An 18,705-nucleotide genomic window follows, 5' to 3' on the forward strand; every position below is an offset into this window, starting at 1 on the left:
TACAGAAACACCATGCATTTCTGTACAAAATTGCAATCAATGTTCCTCATTTATTTTCCATAAATACAGGAAAATAATACATGTAATAATAAATAGAGTAGAATAATAAACGTAATAATAATAAGATCAGAGTGAAATAATAAATGTATTATTATTATTAATAATAAAAATAGGGTAAAATAAATGCAATAGTAGCAAGAATAATAGGGTACAATAATAAACGTAATAATAATAGAGTAAAATAATAAACGTAATAATAATAATAGAGTAAAATAATAAATGCAATAATACCAATAATAATAGAGAAAAATAATAAAAGTACCATATATTCTCGAGTATAAGCTGACCCAAATATAAGCCAACCAGGATCCTCACCCGAGTATGTATATAATAAATATAATAAATATTTATTGTCCTCTGTTGGGTGAGAAGGGTGGGATATAAATGTTGTAATAAACAAATAAATCAGTCAATCAATAATATTAACTTTATGATAATACAAAGAAATAAAATATATTAACATAATAAACAATATATAATATAGCAGTATAAAAAATATAAAATGATATAATAAATATAAATCAATGATAATGTTAACTTTATGATAATACAAAGAAATAAAATCCAACAGCATATAATTAAACAATATAAACAAACAATTATAATGCAATAATGTATTTGTGCAATAATATCAAATATATCTGTACAATAATATCAACAAATATTAATTAATATATTGTAAAATAATAAAACAATAATATACAATATAAGAATATAAATTATAATATGAACATAATACACACAATATATAATACAATATATTAAAATAATTATAATAGTAAATAACACAATATAAATATTACTAAATAATAATAAATAATAATACTAAAATGATACATAATAATACTAATAAATATTAACACAACATAAATAATAATATTGTTTTTCATTAATACCGTATAATAAAACAATAATATACAATATAAGAATATAAATTATAATATGAACATAATACACACAATATATTAAAATAATTAAAATAGTAAATAACACAATATAAATAATATTATTAAATGATAATAATAATAAATAATAATACTAACAAATATTAACACAACATAAATAATAATATTGTTTTTCATTAATACTGTATAATAAAACAATAATATACAATATAAGAATATAAATTATAATATGAACATAATACACACAATATACAATACAATAATATAAAATAATTAAAATATAATAGTAAATAATAACACAATATAAATAATATTATTAAATAATGATACATAATAATACTAATAAATATAAATAATATTATTAAATGATACATAATAATACTAATAAATATTAACACAACATAAATAATAATACTGTTTTTCATTAATAATAAATAAACAACGATAGAAAAAAATTCTTAAAACTTTTGAATAGTTTCCAAGGGCTTTCTCTGCAATTTTTCTGGTTCAAGCTGAGCGCTCCAAACTTCCCAAATAACAGCCACATGTGCGCAGGCGCTCTGCACACGCTCAGGAGCCCTTCTTTCCCCTTCCAATCCCCATGGAAAATAAACAGAAAACAAGAGGAGGCCTACATACGTAGAGATAGGCACTTAAGTCTTACCCCGCTGTGTCTTCATGGTGATTTAATCGCGAATCAGGCACAAGGGAAGCCAACGGGGAAAGCGAGCTGCTTTGCAACAAAAAGGCGAGGAGGAGACTTCCGCTTCCTGCCCAGGCGGCAGAACGTTGCAAACGCCCGCGTCCCGAGCGCAGAAGGAACGTTCGCGGCCCTAACGTTCCAAGGCGGAAGGAAACGATCATAAGTTTAAGGGGACGAAGACGAAGAAGAAGCCCGCGAAAGGGGGCGCCGACGCCGGGCTCGCCTTCGCTTACACCTCGGAGGGAGGGAAGAAGGACGGAAGGAAGGGAAGAAGAACGGGAGGCGGGCAGAGCAAAGTTTCCGGGTCCCTCCCGCCCTCCCTCCGCCTCCTCTCGCCCCAAATCCCTCCTCCTCTTTCTTGAGAAAAATAATAATAATAATAATTATGTAAGTAAATAATAATATTCATGGAATATAATAATAATAATAATAATAATAATAATAATAATAATAATAATAATGGAATAAAATAATAATAATAATGGAATACTAATGTAATATAATAATAATGTAATATAATAATAATAATGGAATAAAATAATAATAATGGAATAAAACATAATAATGGAATACGAATGTAAAATAATAATAATAATAATAATAATAATGGAATAAAAGAATAATGGAATACTAATGTAATATAATAATAATGGAATAAAATAATAATGGAATAAAATAATAATAATAATAATGGAATATAATAATAATAATAATAATAATAATAATAATAATGGAATAAAAGAATAATGGAATACAAATGGAATATAATAATAATGTAATATAATAATAATAATAATAATGGAATAAAATCATAATAATGGAATATAATAATAATAATGGAATATAATAATAATAATAATAATGGAATATAATAATGGAATACGAATGTAAAATAATAATAATAATAATAATAATGGAATACAAGAATAATGTAATACTAATGTAATATAATAATAATGGAATATAATAATAATAATAATAATAATAATGGAATACGAATGTAATATAATAATAATAATAATAATGGAATAAAATCATAATAATGGAATAAAATAATAATAATAATGGAATAAAATAATAATGGAATACAAATGTAATATTATTATAATAATAATAATACTCATTGTCCCCTCTGCTTTTCATTATTGCCATGATCCCACTGTCAACAATCTTACAAAAAACAAATCTCGGCTATCAAGCATCTAAGAAATCTCACAAAATTTCACATCTGATGTACATGGATGACCTGAAGCTGTATGGGAAAACGGAAACTGAAATCCAGTCTCTGATCAACACTGTCTGAATATTTAGCACGGATATCAGCATGAAGTTTGGTTTGCACAAATGTTCGACAGTGGCATTGAAGAAGGGTAAAATAATTGAAAGTGAGGGCATAAATATGACTAATGGCCAAACGATAAAGTGTCACCAGCCAGAGGCCTATAAATATCTGGGCATATTACAGCTGGACAACATCAAGCATGAACATGTGAAGACTGTGGTCAGCAAAGAATACACACAAAGGGTCAGAAAAATTCTCAAAAGCAAGCTCAATGGAGGCAACACCATCAAGGCCATAAACACCTGGGCCATACCTGTCATAAGATATACTGCTGGCATCATAAACTGGACACAGATGGAACTGGACAATTTGGACAGAAAAACAAGAAAACTCATAACCATTTATCACTCACTGCACCCTCGCAGTGATGTTGACCGGCTATATCTGCCTAGAAGATCAGGGGGCAGAGGACTCTTACAAGTAAAACAAGCAGTCAAAGAAGAAGAACATGCCCTGGCAGAATACGTAAAGCAAAGTGAAGAACCTGCTTTGATTGAAGTCAAAAATCAGAAACTCCTCAAAGCACAACAGACAAAGAATCAGTACAAGAAAACCGCACTACAAACTAGAGCTGACAGGTGGTACCACAAAACACTGCATGGAAAGTTCCTTGACAAAATTGAAGGAAAAGCTGATAAAGAGAAGACCTGGCTCTGGTTCACAAATGGGACCCTGAAGAAGGAGACAGAAGGCCTGATCCTTGCAGCCCAGGAGCAAGACATCAGGACAAAGGCCATTCATAATAATAATAATAATAATAATAATAATAATAATAGAAGACCTGGCTCTGGCTCACGAATGGGACCCTGAAGAAGGAGACAGAAGGCCTGATCCTTGCAGCCCAGGAGCAAGACATCAGGACAAAGGCAAACAAGGCCAAGATCGAAAAATCAGCTGTTGACCCAAAATGCAGACTGTGCAAGGAAACCGACGAAACCATTGATCATATCCCCAGCCGCTGTAAGAAAATCGCACAGACAGACTACAAACAGAGGCACAACTATGTGGCCCAAATGATTTCGGAAGTCCCACAGGATCTTTGCGTGCTCATTTTCCACAACCTTTGCAGGTTTGTGATCCCACCAGTTCTTTGCTGCTGGGAGGTGGTACTTGAGGCAAAAGTTCCCATGAATAATTTGGGCCACATAGTTGTGCCTCTGTTTGTAGTCTGTCTGTGCGATTTTCTTACAGCAGCTGAGGATATGATCCATGGTTTCGTCAGCTTCCTTGCACAGTCTGCATTTTGGGTCATTAGCTGATTTTTCAATCTTGGCCTGTATTGGCTTTGTCCTGATGGCTTGCTCCTGGGCTTATTATTATTATTATTGGATAAGTGAGACACTACTGTATTATGTCACGATTATTATTGTTGTTATTATTATTATTATTATTATTATTATTATTATTTTTGCATACTTGCGTGACAAACAAAGAGTTGGATGTCCTCCTGCGATAGCAACCACCAAGTTTTACAAGCAAAAGGTTGACAGATTGATTCAGATTGATACAAATTATAGTGAATTCTCCCCAAACCTCTCTCCAGTATGTTCAGTTTTGCTGTGTAACACAGGAAAGGGCAGGAAAGGATTAAGGGAGAGGCAGTGGGCGGAGTTATGCAAATGGAGAGAGAAAGAAAACACTGGGATGTGCTCGCCATAACCTGGGAGGGAATGACTTGGTGGCTCCTCAGCACTGGGAACTATTGTGTGTTTGTGAGCAGACACCTGTGCCACATACACACATACACAATTTTATGATGTGTATAGAGCAAGATAGAAGATTACCCACCTCTCATTGCAGTTCAAAGTGGAATAATAATGATAATTATCATTTTATTGTTGTATGTTTTTGGGCTTGGTCCCCATGTAAGCCGCTCCAAGTCCCCATTGGGGAGATGGGGCGGGGTATAAAAATAAAATTATTATTATTATTATTATTATTATTGTAATTATTATTGTAATTATAATAATTTTGTTTCTTGATAATCGTAATACTGCCAATCATTGCAATGGCAGCAATTGTGTCCATTCCCCAAACGACCCAGAAGCCTGGCCCATGGGATCCATGGCCTGCTGATTCCTCCTTTGCTAAAACATGCAAGGAATCGGCTGAAATAATAATAATAAGAGAGACCCGAGAAAACGAAGGCGTGTGGTTAATTAATTAAAAACTTGGGTGGCCTTCTGGGTGGCGCATCGGGGAGCACCCATGCGCATCTCCGTCTGCAGAAGCAAAGAGGAAGAACACAAAGCGGAGAGAGAGAGAGCAAACACAACTCTAGAACCCATCAGGCAGCTCCCTTGCCTTTCAAGACTGCAAGGCTCCGAAGAATGGAAGGAAAGGTTGCTCACCTGTTGCTTCTCTTTGGCCTTTTCCCAGGTGAGAGCTCTTTGGGGGACAAACATCGGAAAGGTGCGTCTGCACTGGCGAGTTAATGCAGTTTAGCACCACTTTGACTGCCAGGTCTCAAGGCTAGGGAAGGATGGGAGTTGTTTTGAATTGTTTGGCCGCTTTGAGTCTCTTTTAAAAGAGGGAATAATAATAATAATAATAATAATAATAATAATAATAATAATAATAATAATAAATTTAATACTCCACCAGTGTCTCTGCAAGGCATATTATTATTATTATTATTATTATTATTATTATTATTATTATTATTATTACTTTTACTGATCAATTAAATACTCCACCAGTGTCTGCAAGGCATATTATTATTACTACTATTACTATTACTGATCAATTAAATACTCCACCAGTGTCTCTGCAAGGCATATTATTATTACTACTATTACTATTACTGATCAATTAAATACTCCACCAGTGTCTCTGCAAGGCATATTATTATTATTATTATTACTATTACTATTACTGATCAATTTAATACTCCACCAGTGTCTCTACAAGGCATATTATTATTACTACTATTACTATTACTGATCAATTAAATATTCCACCAGTGTCTCTGCAAGGCATATTATTATTATTATTATTATTATTATTATTATTACTATTACTATTCTGATCAATTTAATACTCCACCAGTGTCTCTACAAGGCATATTATTATTACTACTATTACTATTACTGATCAATTAAATATTCCACCAGTGTCTCTGCAAGGCATATTATTATTATTATTATTATTATTATTATTATTATTATTATTACTATTACTGATCAATTAAATACTCCACCAGTGTCTCTGTAAGGCATATTATTATTACTACTATTACTATTACTGATCAATTAAATTCTCCACCAGTGTCTCTGCAAGGCATATTATTATTACTACTATTACTATTACTGATCAATTAAATACTCCAACAATGTCTCTGCAAGGCATATTATTATTACTACTATTACTATTACTGATCAATTAAATACTCCAACAATGTCTCTGCAAGGCATATTATTATTACTACTATTACTATTACTGATCAATTAAATTCTCCACCAGTGTCTCTGCAAGGCATATTATTATTACTACTATTACTATTACTGATCAATTAAATACTCCAACAATGTCTCTGCAAGGCATATTATTATTACTACTATTACTATTACTGATCAATTAAATACTCCAACAATGTCTCTGCAAGGCATATTATTATTACTACTATTACTATTACTGATCAATTAAATACTCCAACAATGTCTCTGCAAGGCATATTATTATTACTACTATTACTATTACTGATCAATTAAATACTCCAACAATGTCTCTGCAAGGCATATTATTATTACTACTATTACTATTACTGATCAATTAAATTCTCCACCAGTGTCTCTGCAAGGCATATTATTATTACTACTATTACTATTACTGATCAATTAAATACTCCAACAATGTCTCTGCAAGGCATATTATTATTACTACTATTACTATTATTGATCAATTTCATGCTCCACCAGTGTCTCTGCAAGGCATATTATTATTACTACTTTACTATTACTATTATTGATCAATTAAATACTCCACCAGTGTCTCTGCTAGGCATATTATTATTACTACTATCACTATTACTATTATTGATCGATTTCATGCTCCCCCAGTGTCTCTTCAAGGCTTATTATTATTATTATTGATGGCTATCCTACTTCACCATTGCCTTTGCGAGGCTTATTATTATTATTATTATTATTATTATTATTATTATTATTATTATTATTATTATTATTGATCGATGTAATACTCTGCCCTTGTCTTTGCAAGAGTCATTATTGTTCTTATTTTACAAACTTTTTTAAATATAGATTTTTTTAAATATAGATTTTTATTATTTTCTATGTGATTTTTACAGCGAAAGCTTATTTTACAAACTTTTAAAACACAAATGTTGGAAGTGGCCCAGTTCTAAGGCAGGGAGCAGGGGCCCTGAAGGAGTTGCATCTGCACGGCAGAATTAATGTAGTTTAGCGTCACGTTAGCCACCAAGGCTCGATGCCGTGGGGTCCTGGGAGTTGCAGTTTGCAAAAGGAAAGACCTTGTCGAACTAGGACTCCTATTGCAGTGAACTACGGCAGACAAAGTGGTGTCAAACCACATTAACTCCACCGTGCGGATGCACCCTGCGAGGGGCCAAGCGTTGGCCCTGTTTTTTCATGAGAATCCCCGGAGGGAGAGGGTCTCGGGTTCCGCTCTGCAAAGTTCCCTAAATAAACCCTTTAAAAGGAAAGATCTGCCTCTCTTCTGTTTCCTGTCAATCAGGCCTGGAAAAAGGAACCAAAACCACCCACTGGCCCCAAAGGGACGACAAGACCCTATGACTGGAAAGGCAGGCAAAGAGATTATCTTTAGACTAGCTGTGCCCGGCCACACGTTGCTATGGCTTACCTTTCTAACTGCCAGTTAGGGGGAGAAAGGCTCTTCCTCATCCTCTGTAATTTGGACTATTTTTCTAGGTTTTTTTTGATTGAAAGACATATTTTGGATGACAAGACCCTATGACTGGAAAGACAGGCAAAGAGATTATCTTTGTACTAGCTGTGCCCGGCCACGCGTTGCTGTGGCTTACCTTTCTAACTGGCAGTTAGGGGGAGAAAGGCTCTTCCTCATCCTCTGTAATTTGGACTATTTTTCTAGGGGTTTTTTGATTGAAAGACATATTTTGGATGACAAGACCCTATGACTGGAAAGGCAGGCAAAGAGATTATCTTTAGACTAGCTGTGCCCGGCCACACGTTGCTATGGCTTACCTTTCTAACTGGCAGTTAGGGGGAGAAAGGCTCTTCCTCATCCTCTGTAATTTGAACTATTTTTCTAGGTTTTTTTTTATTGAAAGACATATTTTGGATGACAAGACCCTATGACTGGAAAGGCAGGCAAAGAGATTATCTTTGTACTAGCTGTGCCCGGCCACGCGTTGCTGTGTCTTACCTTTCTAACTGGCAGTTAGGGGGAGAAAGGCTCTTCCTCATCCTCTGTAATTTGGACTATTTTTCTAGGGTTTTTTTGATTGAAAGACATATTTTGGATGACAAGACCCTATGACTGGAAAGGCAGGCAAAGAGATTGTATTTATACTAGCTGTGCCCGGCCACGCGTTGCTGTGGCTTACCTTTCTAACAGGCAGTTAGGGGGAGAAAGGCTCTTCCTCATCCTCTGTGATTTGGACTAATTTTTTAGCTTTTTTTGTTTCTAGGTTTTTTTGATTGAAAGACATATTTTGGATGACAAGACCCTATGACTGGAAAGGCAGGCAAAGAGATTATCTTTATACAGTAGAGTCTCACTTATCCAACATAAATGGGCCGGCAGAACGTTGGATAAGCGAATATGTTGGATAATAAGGAGAGATTAAGGAGAAGCCTATTAAACACCAAATTAGGTTATGATTTTACAAATTAAAGCACCAAAACATCAGGTTATACACCAAATTTGACAGAAAAAGTAGTTCAATATGAAATAATGCTATGTAGTACTGTATTTACAAATTTAGCACCAAAATATCATGATTTATAGATAACATTGACTACAAAAATGTGTTGGATAATCCAGAAGCTTGGACAAGCGAGTGTTGGATAAGTGAGACTCTACTGTACTAGCTGTGCCCAGCCACGCATTGCTGTGGCTTACCTTTCTAACTGGCAGTTAGGGGGAGAAAGGCTCTTCCTCATCCTCTGTAATTTGGACTATTTTTCTAGGTTTTTTTGTTTCTAGGTTTTTTTGATTGAAAGACGTATTTTGGATGACAAGACCCTATGACTGGAAAGGCAGGCAAAGAGATTGTATTTAGACTAGTTGTGCCCGGCCACGCGTTGCTGTGGCTTATGGGAATCAAGTCGATTATATGGCGGGGCCTAAAGGCAGCAGAGCCTACCTTTCTAACTGGCAGTTAGGGGGATAAAGGCTCTTCCTCATCCTCTGTAATTTGGACTATTTTTCTAGCATTTTTTTTTATTGAAAGACGTATTTTGGATGACTGTGTCTTTTGTGCCCAAATTTGGGGTGATTTGGTTCAGTGGTTTTGTTGTTTACTACATAGTAAAATGAACATTACATTTATCGTATATACTGAAAGATAAGCCGAGTTTTTCAGCCCTTATTTATGAGCTGAAAAATCCTCCCCCGGCTTATAATCGGGTCAAGGTCAAGGCCGGCAACGGAGCCTTCAGGCTGTTGCTTGCAATATGTGATCTATTTCTCTCTTCTCCTCCCTTATCAGTGTGTTTTCTTTTGCAAAGCCTCCCTCGCTCTTAATCAAGGGAATGTTTTGAAAAGAGAAAGACACCCTTGCAAGTCAGGAAGAAGAAAAATATATATATTCATTAATCTTATGAAAGCATTTTCCCCTGAAATATTTGTTAAACTCTCCTACAGATATATCGGCATTCACCCCTTGCAAGCTTTGTACCTTTATATGTGTATCTATCTATATACATTAATTTTATATATGAATTTGCCCTCATATGTTTGCAGGTCTTTGCAAATCCTTTATACATATAGATCCATGTACCTGTGTATCTGTAGCCATACATATACATTATTTTTATATATGAATTTACCCGCATATGTTTGCAAGTCTCTGCAAATATCTATATAAAAAGAGATGTCTGGATAGATATGAATATATTCTTACCTACCTATATATAGAGCTTGCAAATATTACAGGGGGAAAATGAATACACAAATATCAATAGACATGTCTAGATAGATATGAATATATTATATGGCTTGCAAATATTGTAGGGGAAATGTGCACACACACAGAGGGGATTTGCAAACGTTTCAGGGGGGAAATGCATATGTGAAGTTAGTATCTATAATTATAAATCTATATCTAGCTCTGCATTGTTTGCCTTGAAACATTGAATGTTTGCCTGTTACTATGTTGGAAGCCGGCCTGAGTCCTCATGGGGCGATTGGGTGGGATCGAAATGAAGTTTTTATTATTATTATTATTATTATTATTATTATTATTATTATTATTATTATTATTATTATTATTATTAGGTTATTGTTGATACAATATTGTTTTTGTTGCCCCTACTTTTCCACTTATAGAGCTAGCTTATTGTTTTTCTTTGAAATACGGTAAATATTAAAAAAACATTTAACCTACTGATGCCTCGATTAATGAAATGAAATTTTATTGGTATCTATTTTTATTTTGAAATTTACCCGTAGCTGCTGCATTTCCCACCCTCATCTTATACTTGAATCAATAGGTTTTCCCAGTTTTGTGATAAAATTAGGTGCCTCGGCTTATATTCAGGTCGGCTTATACGTGAGTATATACAGTAGATAGATAGATAGATAGATAGATAGATAGATAGATAGATAGATAGATTATATTCTATTATATTATATTCTGGGCATCCAAGTTAAGAGGTAAGAACATCAAACAAGAGTCTCTATATTTTTGGGAAATTGGGAAGAAACTGAAATATGAATCCAAAGAGTTGGGAGGGGCTGCCAAAGGACATCCAGTCCAGCCCCATTCTGCCCAGCACAATCCGATCGCTCCCAGCAGATGACCATCCAGCCATAGATAGAAAGATAGCCTACAAATGGTCAAGAAAAAGGGATGATAGATTTATCATAGGATCTGAAGAGTTGGGAGGGGCCCCCAAAGGACATCCAGTCCAAGCTAGTATTATAGTAGAGTCTTGCTTATCCAGCATTTGCTTATCCAACGTTCTGGATTATCCAACGCAGTCTGCCTCCCGCCCGGATCCACAGCTGTCTCTCTAGGCAGCAAGGACTGAACATTTTACAGATTTAACTTGTTATGCAATTCTACCTTTATTTGTAGTCAATTTGTTAGTAGCCAATTTTTTGTGGTCAATGTTTTCAATACATTGCGATGTTTTAGTGCTAAATTTGTAAGTACAGTAATTACTGCATAACGTTACTGTGTATTGAACTGCTTTTTCTGTCAGTTTGTTGTAAAACATGGTCATAATGTCACTTGACATTTAATAGGCTTTTCCTTAATCCCTCCTTATTATCCAAGATATTCGCTTATCCAAGGTTCTGCCGGCCTGTTTATGTTGGATAAGTGAGACTCTATTGTATATAATAATGCATTTTTGGGGATGGCTCTGAATTCCGGTATACGATGACAATAAACGTAACCCTATTATTGCATTTCGCAGGCAGTCTTGACGGCCAATGGGCCACTGACGCATACGAAGTCATCCCATCAATGGAGCAGGTGAAGTGGCCCTCCGGTGGGGTGAAGTGGCCCTCCAATGCTTCAGAGGCCGCCGTCATCAATGCCACACTTCCGGCCAATCCGGTGGCGCAGGGCCTCTCCCAGAACACCGTCTCTGTGGGGCCCGTCCCGGCCTCCCGCGTCGTGCCGGAGGGCCACTCCACCTTCCTGGAGTGCCGCTTTGAGCCGCCCGAAGCCAACGTCACCTGGGTGCGCTCCTGCTCCCCCAACTGCAGCCGAAGTTCTGTCGCGGCTGACGGCGCTTGGAACCGAGAAGTGTCCGTGGACCGTGGAGCGGGGCTGTCGCGGCTGTCCTTCCGCCCGGCGCGCCGGAACGACTCCGGGATGTACTACTGCTTCGTGGAAGCGCCACGTGGCCGGGGACACTCTTGCGGGACGTACCTCTGGGTCCGGAGTGAGTGTGGGGTGGGAGGGAGGGAGACCCTTCCCCAGCTAGGATGCCGCGTCTAGTTCCGACATGGGCAAACTCCTGCAAGCCGTATAATCCCTTATTAAATATCAACATTGACATTGTTGACATATTATTAACAAGTATGAATATTTAATCCTGTTTCAATAATAATATCAATGTTGCACCCCAGCGAGGGTCCGACTTGCTCTCAACATGGCCAGTGAGACAGACTGGATATAAATAGTTTATTGATAAAAAAAGGTAGCAAAGAGTAAGGCAAAAAGCAATAAGGAAAGGCAACGATCCAAATGGAAATGCAGTAATCCAAATAGAGTTCAACGTCCCCAAAACAGCAAGTAAATCCTTAGAACACAAGGCTTAAAACAGGAACATGATCTTTAAAGCAAAATCCAAAGTACACGATAGACAAGGAAACATCCAAAGTACATGATACAAACAGGAGCATGAAGACAAGGAAACCATAGAAACTTGAACCAAGACTTGAGGCTTGAAAACAGGAACAAAGCAGGAGATCTTGCTCTGAATGCAAAGTTGCTTGATCTGAAATGTGTCCCCACATTTCCCCTTATTTCCCCATTCTTACAAGACATGAAGGCATTCCTCTGACCTTGGGTTCCCAGCCTTTTGGCAGCAATCCCTAGCGAACATCTAGGGCAGTGGTTCCCAAACTTATTTGGCCTGCTGCCCCCTTTCCAGAAAAAAATAAATGACTCAAAATATGAAAAATATGATATTATTGCTATACTAATGATCAATACTTGATATAATTAATATTATTGCCATACTATTAACTGTTAATAATTGATATTAATATCAATATTATCACTATCATATTAACTGTTAATATTTGATATTAATATTGATATTATTGCCATACTATTAGTGATCAATACTTTATATTAATATTGGTATTATTGCCATACTCTAAATTATTAATACTTGATATTAATGTCCGTATTATTGCCACACTATGAACTGTTAATACTTGATATTAATATCAATATTATCACTATACTATTAACTGTTAATACTTGATATTAATATTGATATTATTGCCATAACATTAGTAATCAATACTTTATATTAATATTGGTATTATTGCCATACTCTAAATGATATTAATGTCCATATTATTGCCACACTATGAACTGTTAATAATTGATATTAAGATCAATATTATCATTATACTATTAACTGTTAATATTCAATATTAATATTGATATTACTGCCATACTATTAATGATCAATACTTGATCTTAATATTGGTATTATTGCCATACTCTAAATTATTAATAAGTGATATTAATGTCCATATTATTGCCACACTATGAACTGTTAATACTTGATACTAATATCAATATTATCACTATACTATTAACTGTTAATATTTGATATTGATATTGATATTACTACCATACTATTAATGATCAATACTTGATATTAATATTGATATTACTACCATACTATTAATGATCAATAATTAATATTAATATTGATATTATTGCCATACCATAAATTATTAATACTTGATATTAATGTCCGTATTATTGCCACACTATGAACTGTTAATACTTGATATTAATATCAATATCATCACCATACTATTAATTGTTAATACTTGATGCTAATATCAATATTATTGCCAAACTATTAATAATTGAGAATAAGGCTGGACACTATATCTATCTCAGATATATGTGCAAAGTTTGTTCCTGAGTGACAAACATCCGGCTTGGAATAGACTCATAGATGAGAACGGGGCTGGACTAGATGACCTTTGGGGGTCCCAAATCTCTCTCTTGTGCTTCCTGATTTTAGGGCTCCGTCCGGCCGCCTTCCTGAACATGAGCGAATCGGTCAAGAACAGGATCATCACGGCCGAAGCCTTTCTCCTCCTGGTCAGCGCCATCGGGCCCGGGCTTTTCCTCCTTTTTAGGGTAAATGAGCTTCTCTACTTACCATATATTCCGTATATACTTGAGTATAAGCCAACCCGAATATAAGCCGAGGCTCCTAATTTTACCACAATCAACTGGGAAAACATTGACTCAAGTCTAAGCCGATAATGGTAAATTTCAGAAATAAAAATAGGTACCAATAAAATAAAATTAATTGAGATATCAGTAGATTAAATGTTTTTAAATATTTACATAAAACTAATTTAAGGTAAGACTGTCCAACTCTGATTAAATCATCTATGTAAATGTGCTTATGGAGCCTTTTAATAATAATAGAGTAAAATAATAAATGTAACAAGAAACATTAATATCAGTGAAATAATAAATGTAAGAAAAATAATACAGTAAAACAATAAATTGAATAATAAATAGAGCAAAATAATAAATGGAATAATAACAATAATATCAGTGAACTAATAAATGTAAGAATAATAATACAATGAAATAATAAATGTAATAATAATTAGAGCAAAATAATAAATGGAATAATAACAATAATATCAGTGAAATAATAAATGTAAGAATAATAATACTGTAAAATAATTGATGTAATAATAACTAGAGCAAAATAATAAATGTAATAATAACAATAATATCAGTGAAATAATAAATGCAAGAATAATAATACAATGAAATAATAAATGTAATAATAATTAGAGCAAAATAATAAATGGAATAATAACAATAATATCAGTGAAATAATAAATGTAAGAATAATAATACTGTAAAATAATTGATGTAATAATAACTAGAGCAAAATAATAAATGTAATAATAACAATAATATCAGTGAAATAATAAATGCAAGAATAATAATACAGTGAAATAATAAATGTATTAATAAATAGAGCAAAATAATAAATGTAATAATAACAATATATCAGTGAAATAATAAATGTAAAAATAATAAATACAGTAAAATAATAAATGTAATAATAAATAGAGCAAAATAATAAATGTAATAATAACAATAATATCAGTGAAATAATAAATGTAAGAATAATAATAATAAAGAGTAAAATAAATGTAGTAGTAATAGAATAAAATAATAAATGTAATGATAATCATAGAGTAGAATAATAAATGTAATAATACCAATAATAATAGAGAAAAATAATAAATGTACCATATATACTCGAGTATAAGCCAACCTGAATATAAGCCAACCAGGACCCTCACCCAAGTATAAGCCGAGGGGGGCTTTTTCAGTCCTAAAAAAGGGCTGAAAACCTTGGCTTATACTCAAGTATATACGGTATTTCTTGTCTCCTTTGCAGAAGAGATGGGAAAACGAGCGCCTCTCACAAGCTAAGAAGACACCCTACGAAGAGGAGAACCTCTATGAAGTAAGTGCCGGAGAACAGGGTCCACGTTTTCCAAACCTTTGACCCTTTTGGTGACCCTTCTCGGGACATCTCTCCTGTCTGTCCATCTCCGTCTTGGATTGTTTTGCCCAAAACTGGACGCGGGGTTATTATTCCAGGAGTAGATTTATAAGGCACTGGGATGATGCCAATCTCATGCTCCGTGCTGTGAAATCATGTAGCTTTGCAAAGTCTTGGGCTTCCCCAGCCCAAGAGTGCTGGTGCCTCTCCGAACTACAAATCCCAGCATTGCATAGCACTGAGAAAATGCAGTTAAATGAGATATGACACCCCTTAACAGAGGAGCTTCTGAAGCAGGTTCCTCTTTGGTTTTGGCTCAGTACCGTATTGCATGGATGTAACGCACCCCTTGATTTTCGAGAGGTCATTTTGCCCAGAAATGTGAGCCTGAGATTCGAGTCAATGGGGTATATTTTAGATTCCCAAAATGAGCACTACCGCCCCCTGGTGGGCACTGCAGTGATCCAGGGGGGCAGTGATGGCACCTATTAGGACACAGGGGCGGGGCCAGGGAGGGGCGGGGCCTCTTCCCAAGAGCACAAGACAGGGCTGAGTGTTACACTCCTGGGCGGCGCGAAGACTGGGAACCAACACAGAAGCCAATAACAATATAATATCTTTATTAAAGCAAATAAAGTTCCAAAAGGAAATAAGCAGCAAAGTAAAAGTAGCAATTGACCTTCCAGGAAAGATCAATTTTAGTCCAATAAGATAAAGTCTTATGTCCAGTATTAGAGTTCAAAATCCAGAAACCGAAGCACACTCAAACTCCGTCTGAGTTTTGAGTGGGGAAAAGAGCAGGAAGCTGTCAGAACCCTGGCTGCTGGGCACCAATAACCTTACACAGAGGCCAGTCTCTATCTAATATCTTTATTAAAGAAATATATAAAAGCAATAAAAACAAGTGAAGAATATAGTTCAGAAACAGACCTTTCAAAAGAGGTCAAATATAGTCCAAAAATGTATTGTCCAATAAATGATATTAGAGTTCAAAGTTTTAATCCACTTGACCGAAACACACACTCTTGCCAAGCAATAGTGTGGGGAAATGTCAGAGTCTTAAAGTCCAATGAAGCTTGACAACAAGGCTGGAAATAAACTTGGTTCTTGGCAAGGTCCGTGACTGGAGACAAGGCAAAACGTGAAGCATGGAGCAGGGTCCGTGGTTAAACAGCAAGGCAAGGCAAGGCTTGAAACTCGATCCGGGAAGCAAGGAACTGGGGTTACGAAGTCCACACACCATCTCTCTCCTGAAGGTGATCAATTGACTCCGCAAAGAATCTCCCGCGCCAAACACCTATATTGGGTCTCGTTTTCCCGCCAACAAGTCTCTTTCCCTAGAGAACAAGGAGCGAAACCCAACTCTGTCCAGATGCAAGACTCCTTAGAATTTCCCAAGGGAAGCAGACCTAATCAGTCTGTTGTTTGGCAGCAATCCGTGAACTCCTCCGTTGGGCCTCTCTAACTCCCCTGTCTCTAGAATAAGATTCCTTCCTGGGAAACGGAGGGGAGTTCTGCCCAAGGCCTGTTTTACTGAATTCTTGAGGGCAAACATCAACATCCGGCAGGTGAAGAGACTCCAGCTCTTGTTGAACCGGCGAAAACCCCATGTTTTCATCTTCATCTGCCACAATAGTACTAGGAACAGGACTACAAGGCCCATGAGGCATCACAGAAGCAAGAAGAGTCCTTTAGAATAAATGTCCAAATCAGGGTTTCAGGGCAAGGCAAAAACTAGATGTTCAGGAGCTGAAACGCAGTCCCAACTTGGCAAGAAGGTAAACCAACACCCGGTCTACACCAGAGTAAGCACACCGTCAGGCCGCTTGGAGCTCAGGATCAAGAGACGGCGATGCTTCCCAGTCAGAAGTTAAGTTGACACCACGCCGAAGTTTTCCAGCGCAAAACTTTTATGGAAGTTCATAAGCTCCCCCAGAGCAGGTGCTGGACTCCCTAATTCTTCCCAAGAGAACTGGTCCGCCAAAGACATCGCACCAGGTGCCTGCCTCCCTAATTCTTCCCAAGAGAACTGGGCTAGCCATCATCACCTCGCTCTGCTAATCTGGCGCTACGTCATAAACTTTGCTTCTGAGAACGGTCTGTTTTTAGAAAAGCCCTTCGATCAAACAGTAAACCATCCGGAGAACCCGGGAAAGGTGGCACTGTCTCAAGGGCATCCTTAATTGGCTCTGGCACAGAAATGTCAACAGTAGGCATCTGGAAAGGAATTCATCAGTTTGGTCAGCAATGGCCGCGGGGTCAGGGGCCAAAGGTGCCTGAGACATCACAGGGGTGCTGAGTCATATTTTTTTGGGAAGGGGGCGGCAGGCCAAATAAGTTTGGGAACCACTGTTTTATATCAAAACCACTGTTTTTAGATCAAAACCTTCCTCTCTTGCTTCTTAGGGGCTGAACCTGGACGACTGCTCCATGTATGAGGACATCTCCCGGGGTCTCCAGGCCACCTACCAGGACATCGGCAACGTCAAGGTGATCGACCTCCAGCTGGAGAAACCCGAGAAACCCTGAATTCTCTGGATTCTGATTCACTGGGAAATCCTCTCTGCAGAGCATAGGATTTATTTCCATTTTTCATGAGTGGATGCATGCATATGCGGACACTGTTTTGGGAGGAAAAAGACCTCCATTTCTGCAAAGAAGTCCAGCCGACACCATACAACGCAATGCAGCAAAAAGCGCTTGCTTGGCATTCTGGTCTCTGCCGAAATATTCCGAATGGGACTGACTCTCTTCTTTCTGTATTGACACCTTCCTGGAGATAGATAAACCGGCCCCAAGTTGCAAGCGTCCAACTTGCAAAAACTCACAGTTAAGAACAATGGGGCTGGACTGGATGGCCTTTGGGGATCCCTTCCAAATCTATCTCATATATATATAAATATATATACCATATATACTCGAGTATAGGTCGACCCGAATATAAGCCGAGGCACCTAATTTTACCATATACATCCGACTTGTAAACAACTCACAGTTAAGAATGAGTTCTTTTTCAAACACCCTGTATTATAATATATACCATATCTATTGTGTGAACCCACAGACGGGGTCCCTGCCTTGCAATGTCTCTCTCCCTCTCTCTCTCTCTCTCTCTCTCTCTCTCTCTCTCTCTCTCTATATATATATATATATATATATATATATATATATATATATCTCTGTGTCCAATAAAAGTGAAAATATCTGTGTATCTCTCTTTTTGGGAAGGGGTTGACCTGGATGATAGGAGTTGTAGTC

General features: G+C 36.2%; 2 protein-coding genes across 5 annotated transcripts in view; one reads left to right on the forward strand and one right to left on the reverse strand.

The window, feature by feature from the left end:
- Nucleotides 1–1,956, reverse strand: part of arhgef1 (Rho guanine nucleotide exchange factor 1) — an 84,832-nt gene extending 82,876 nt beyond the window's left edge. For 3 of the 4 annotated variants that reach the window (XM_062966850.1, XM_062966849.1, XM_062966848.1), the window contains exon 1: nucleotides 1,630–1,956. The gene's annotated coding sequence lies outside the window, so the exon portion shown is untranslated. The remainder of the gene's footprint in view (nucleotides 1–1,629) is intronic. The other variant, XM_062966851.1, reaches the window with a different exon arrangement.
- A 2,033-nt stretch (nucleotides 1,957–3,989) lies between these two features.
- Nucleotides 3,990–18,652, forward strand: cd79a (CD79a molecule). Its single transcript, XM_062966854.1, has 5 exons — nucleotides 3,990–5,389; nucleotides 11,614–12,087; nucleotides 13,924–14,042; nucleotides 15,340–15,408; nucleotides 17,854–18,652. Exons 1-5 carry the CDS (start codon nucleotides 5,341–5,343, stop codon nucleotides 17,974–17,976), a joined length of 834 nt encoding a protein of 277 aa, XP_062822924.1. The 5' UTR covers nucleotides 3,990–5,340; the 3' UTR covers nucleotides 17,977–18,652.
- Nucleotides 18,653–18,705: the final 53 nt, after the last annotated feature.

Source organism: Anolis carolinensis, unplaced genomic scaffold, assembly GCF_035594765.1.
Source record: "Anolis carolinensis isolate JA03-04 unplaced genomic scaffold, rAnoCar3.1.pri scaffold_36, whole genome shotgun sequence".
Taxonomy (NCBI): Eukaryota; Metazoa; Chordata; class Lepidosauria; order Squamata; family Dactyloidae; genus Anolis; species Anolis carolinensis.

Excerpts from the sequence above, each read along its gene's own strand:
- cd79a (XM_062966854.1), top strand. The coding sequence starts at position 5,341 with ATGGAAGGAAAGGTTGCTCACCTGTTGCTTCTCTTTGGCCTTTTCCCA. Across the intron at positions 12,088-13,923 it reads GACGTACCTCTGGGTCCGGA|GGCTCCGTCCGGCCGCCTTC; the intron begins GTGAGTGTGGGG and ends TCCTGATTTTAG. Across the intron at positions 15,409-17,853 it reads AAGAGGAGAACCTCTATGAA|GGGCTGAACCTGGACGACTG; the intron begins GTAAGTGCCGGA and ends CTTGCTTCTTAG.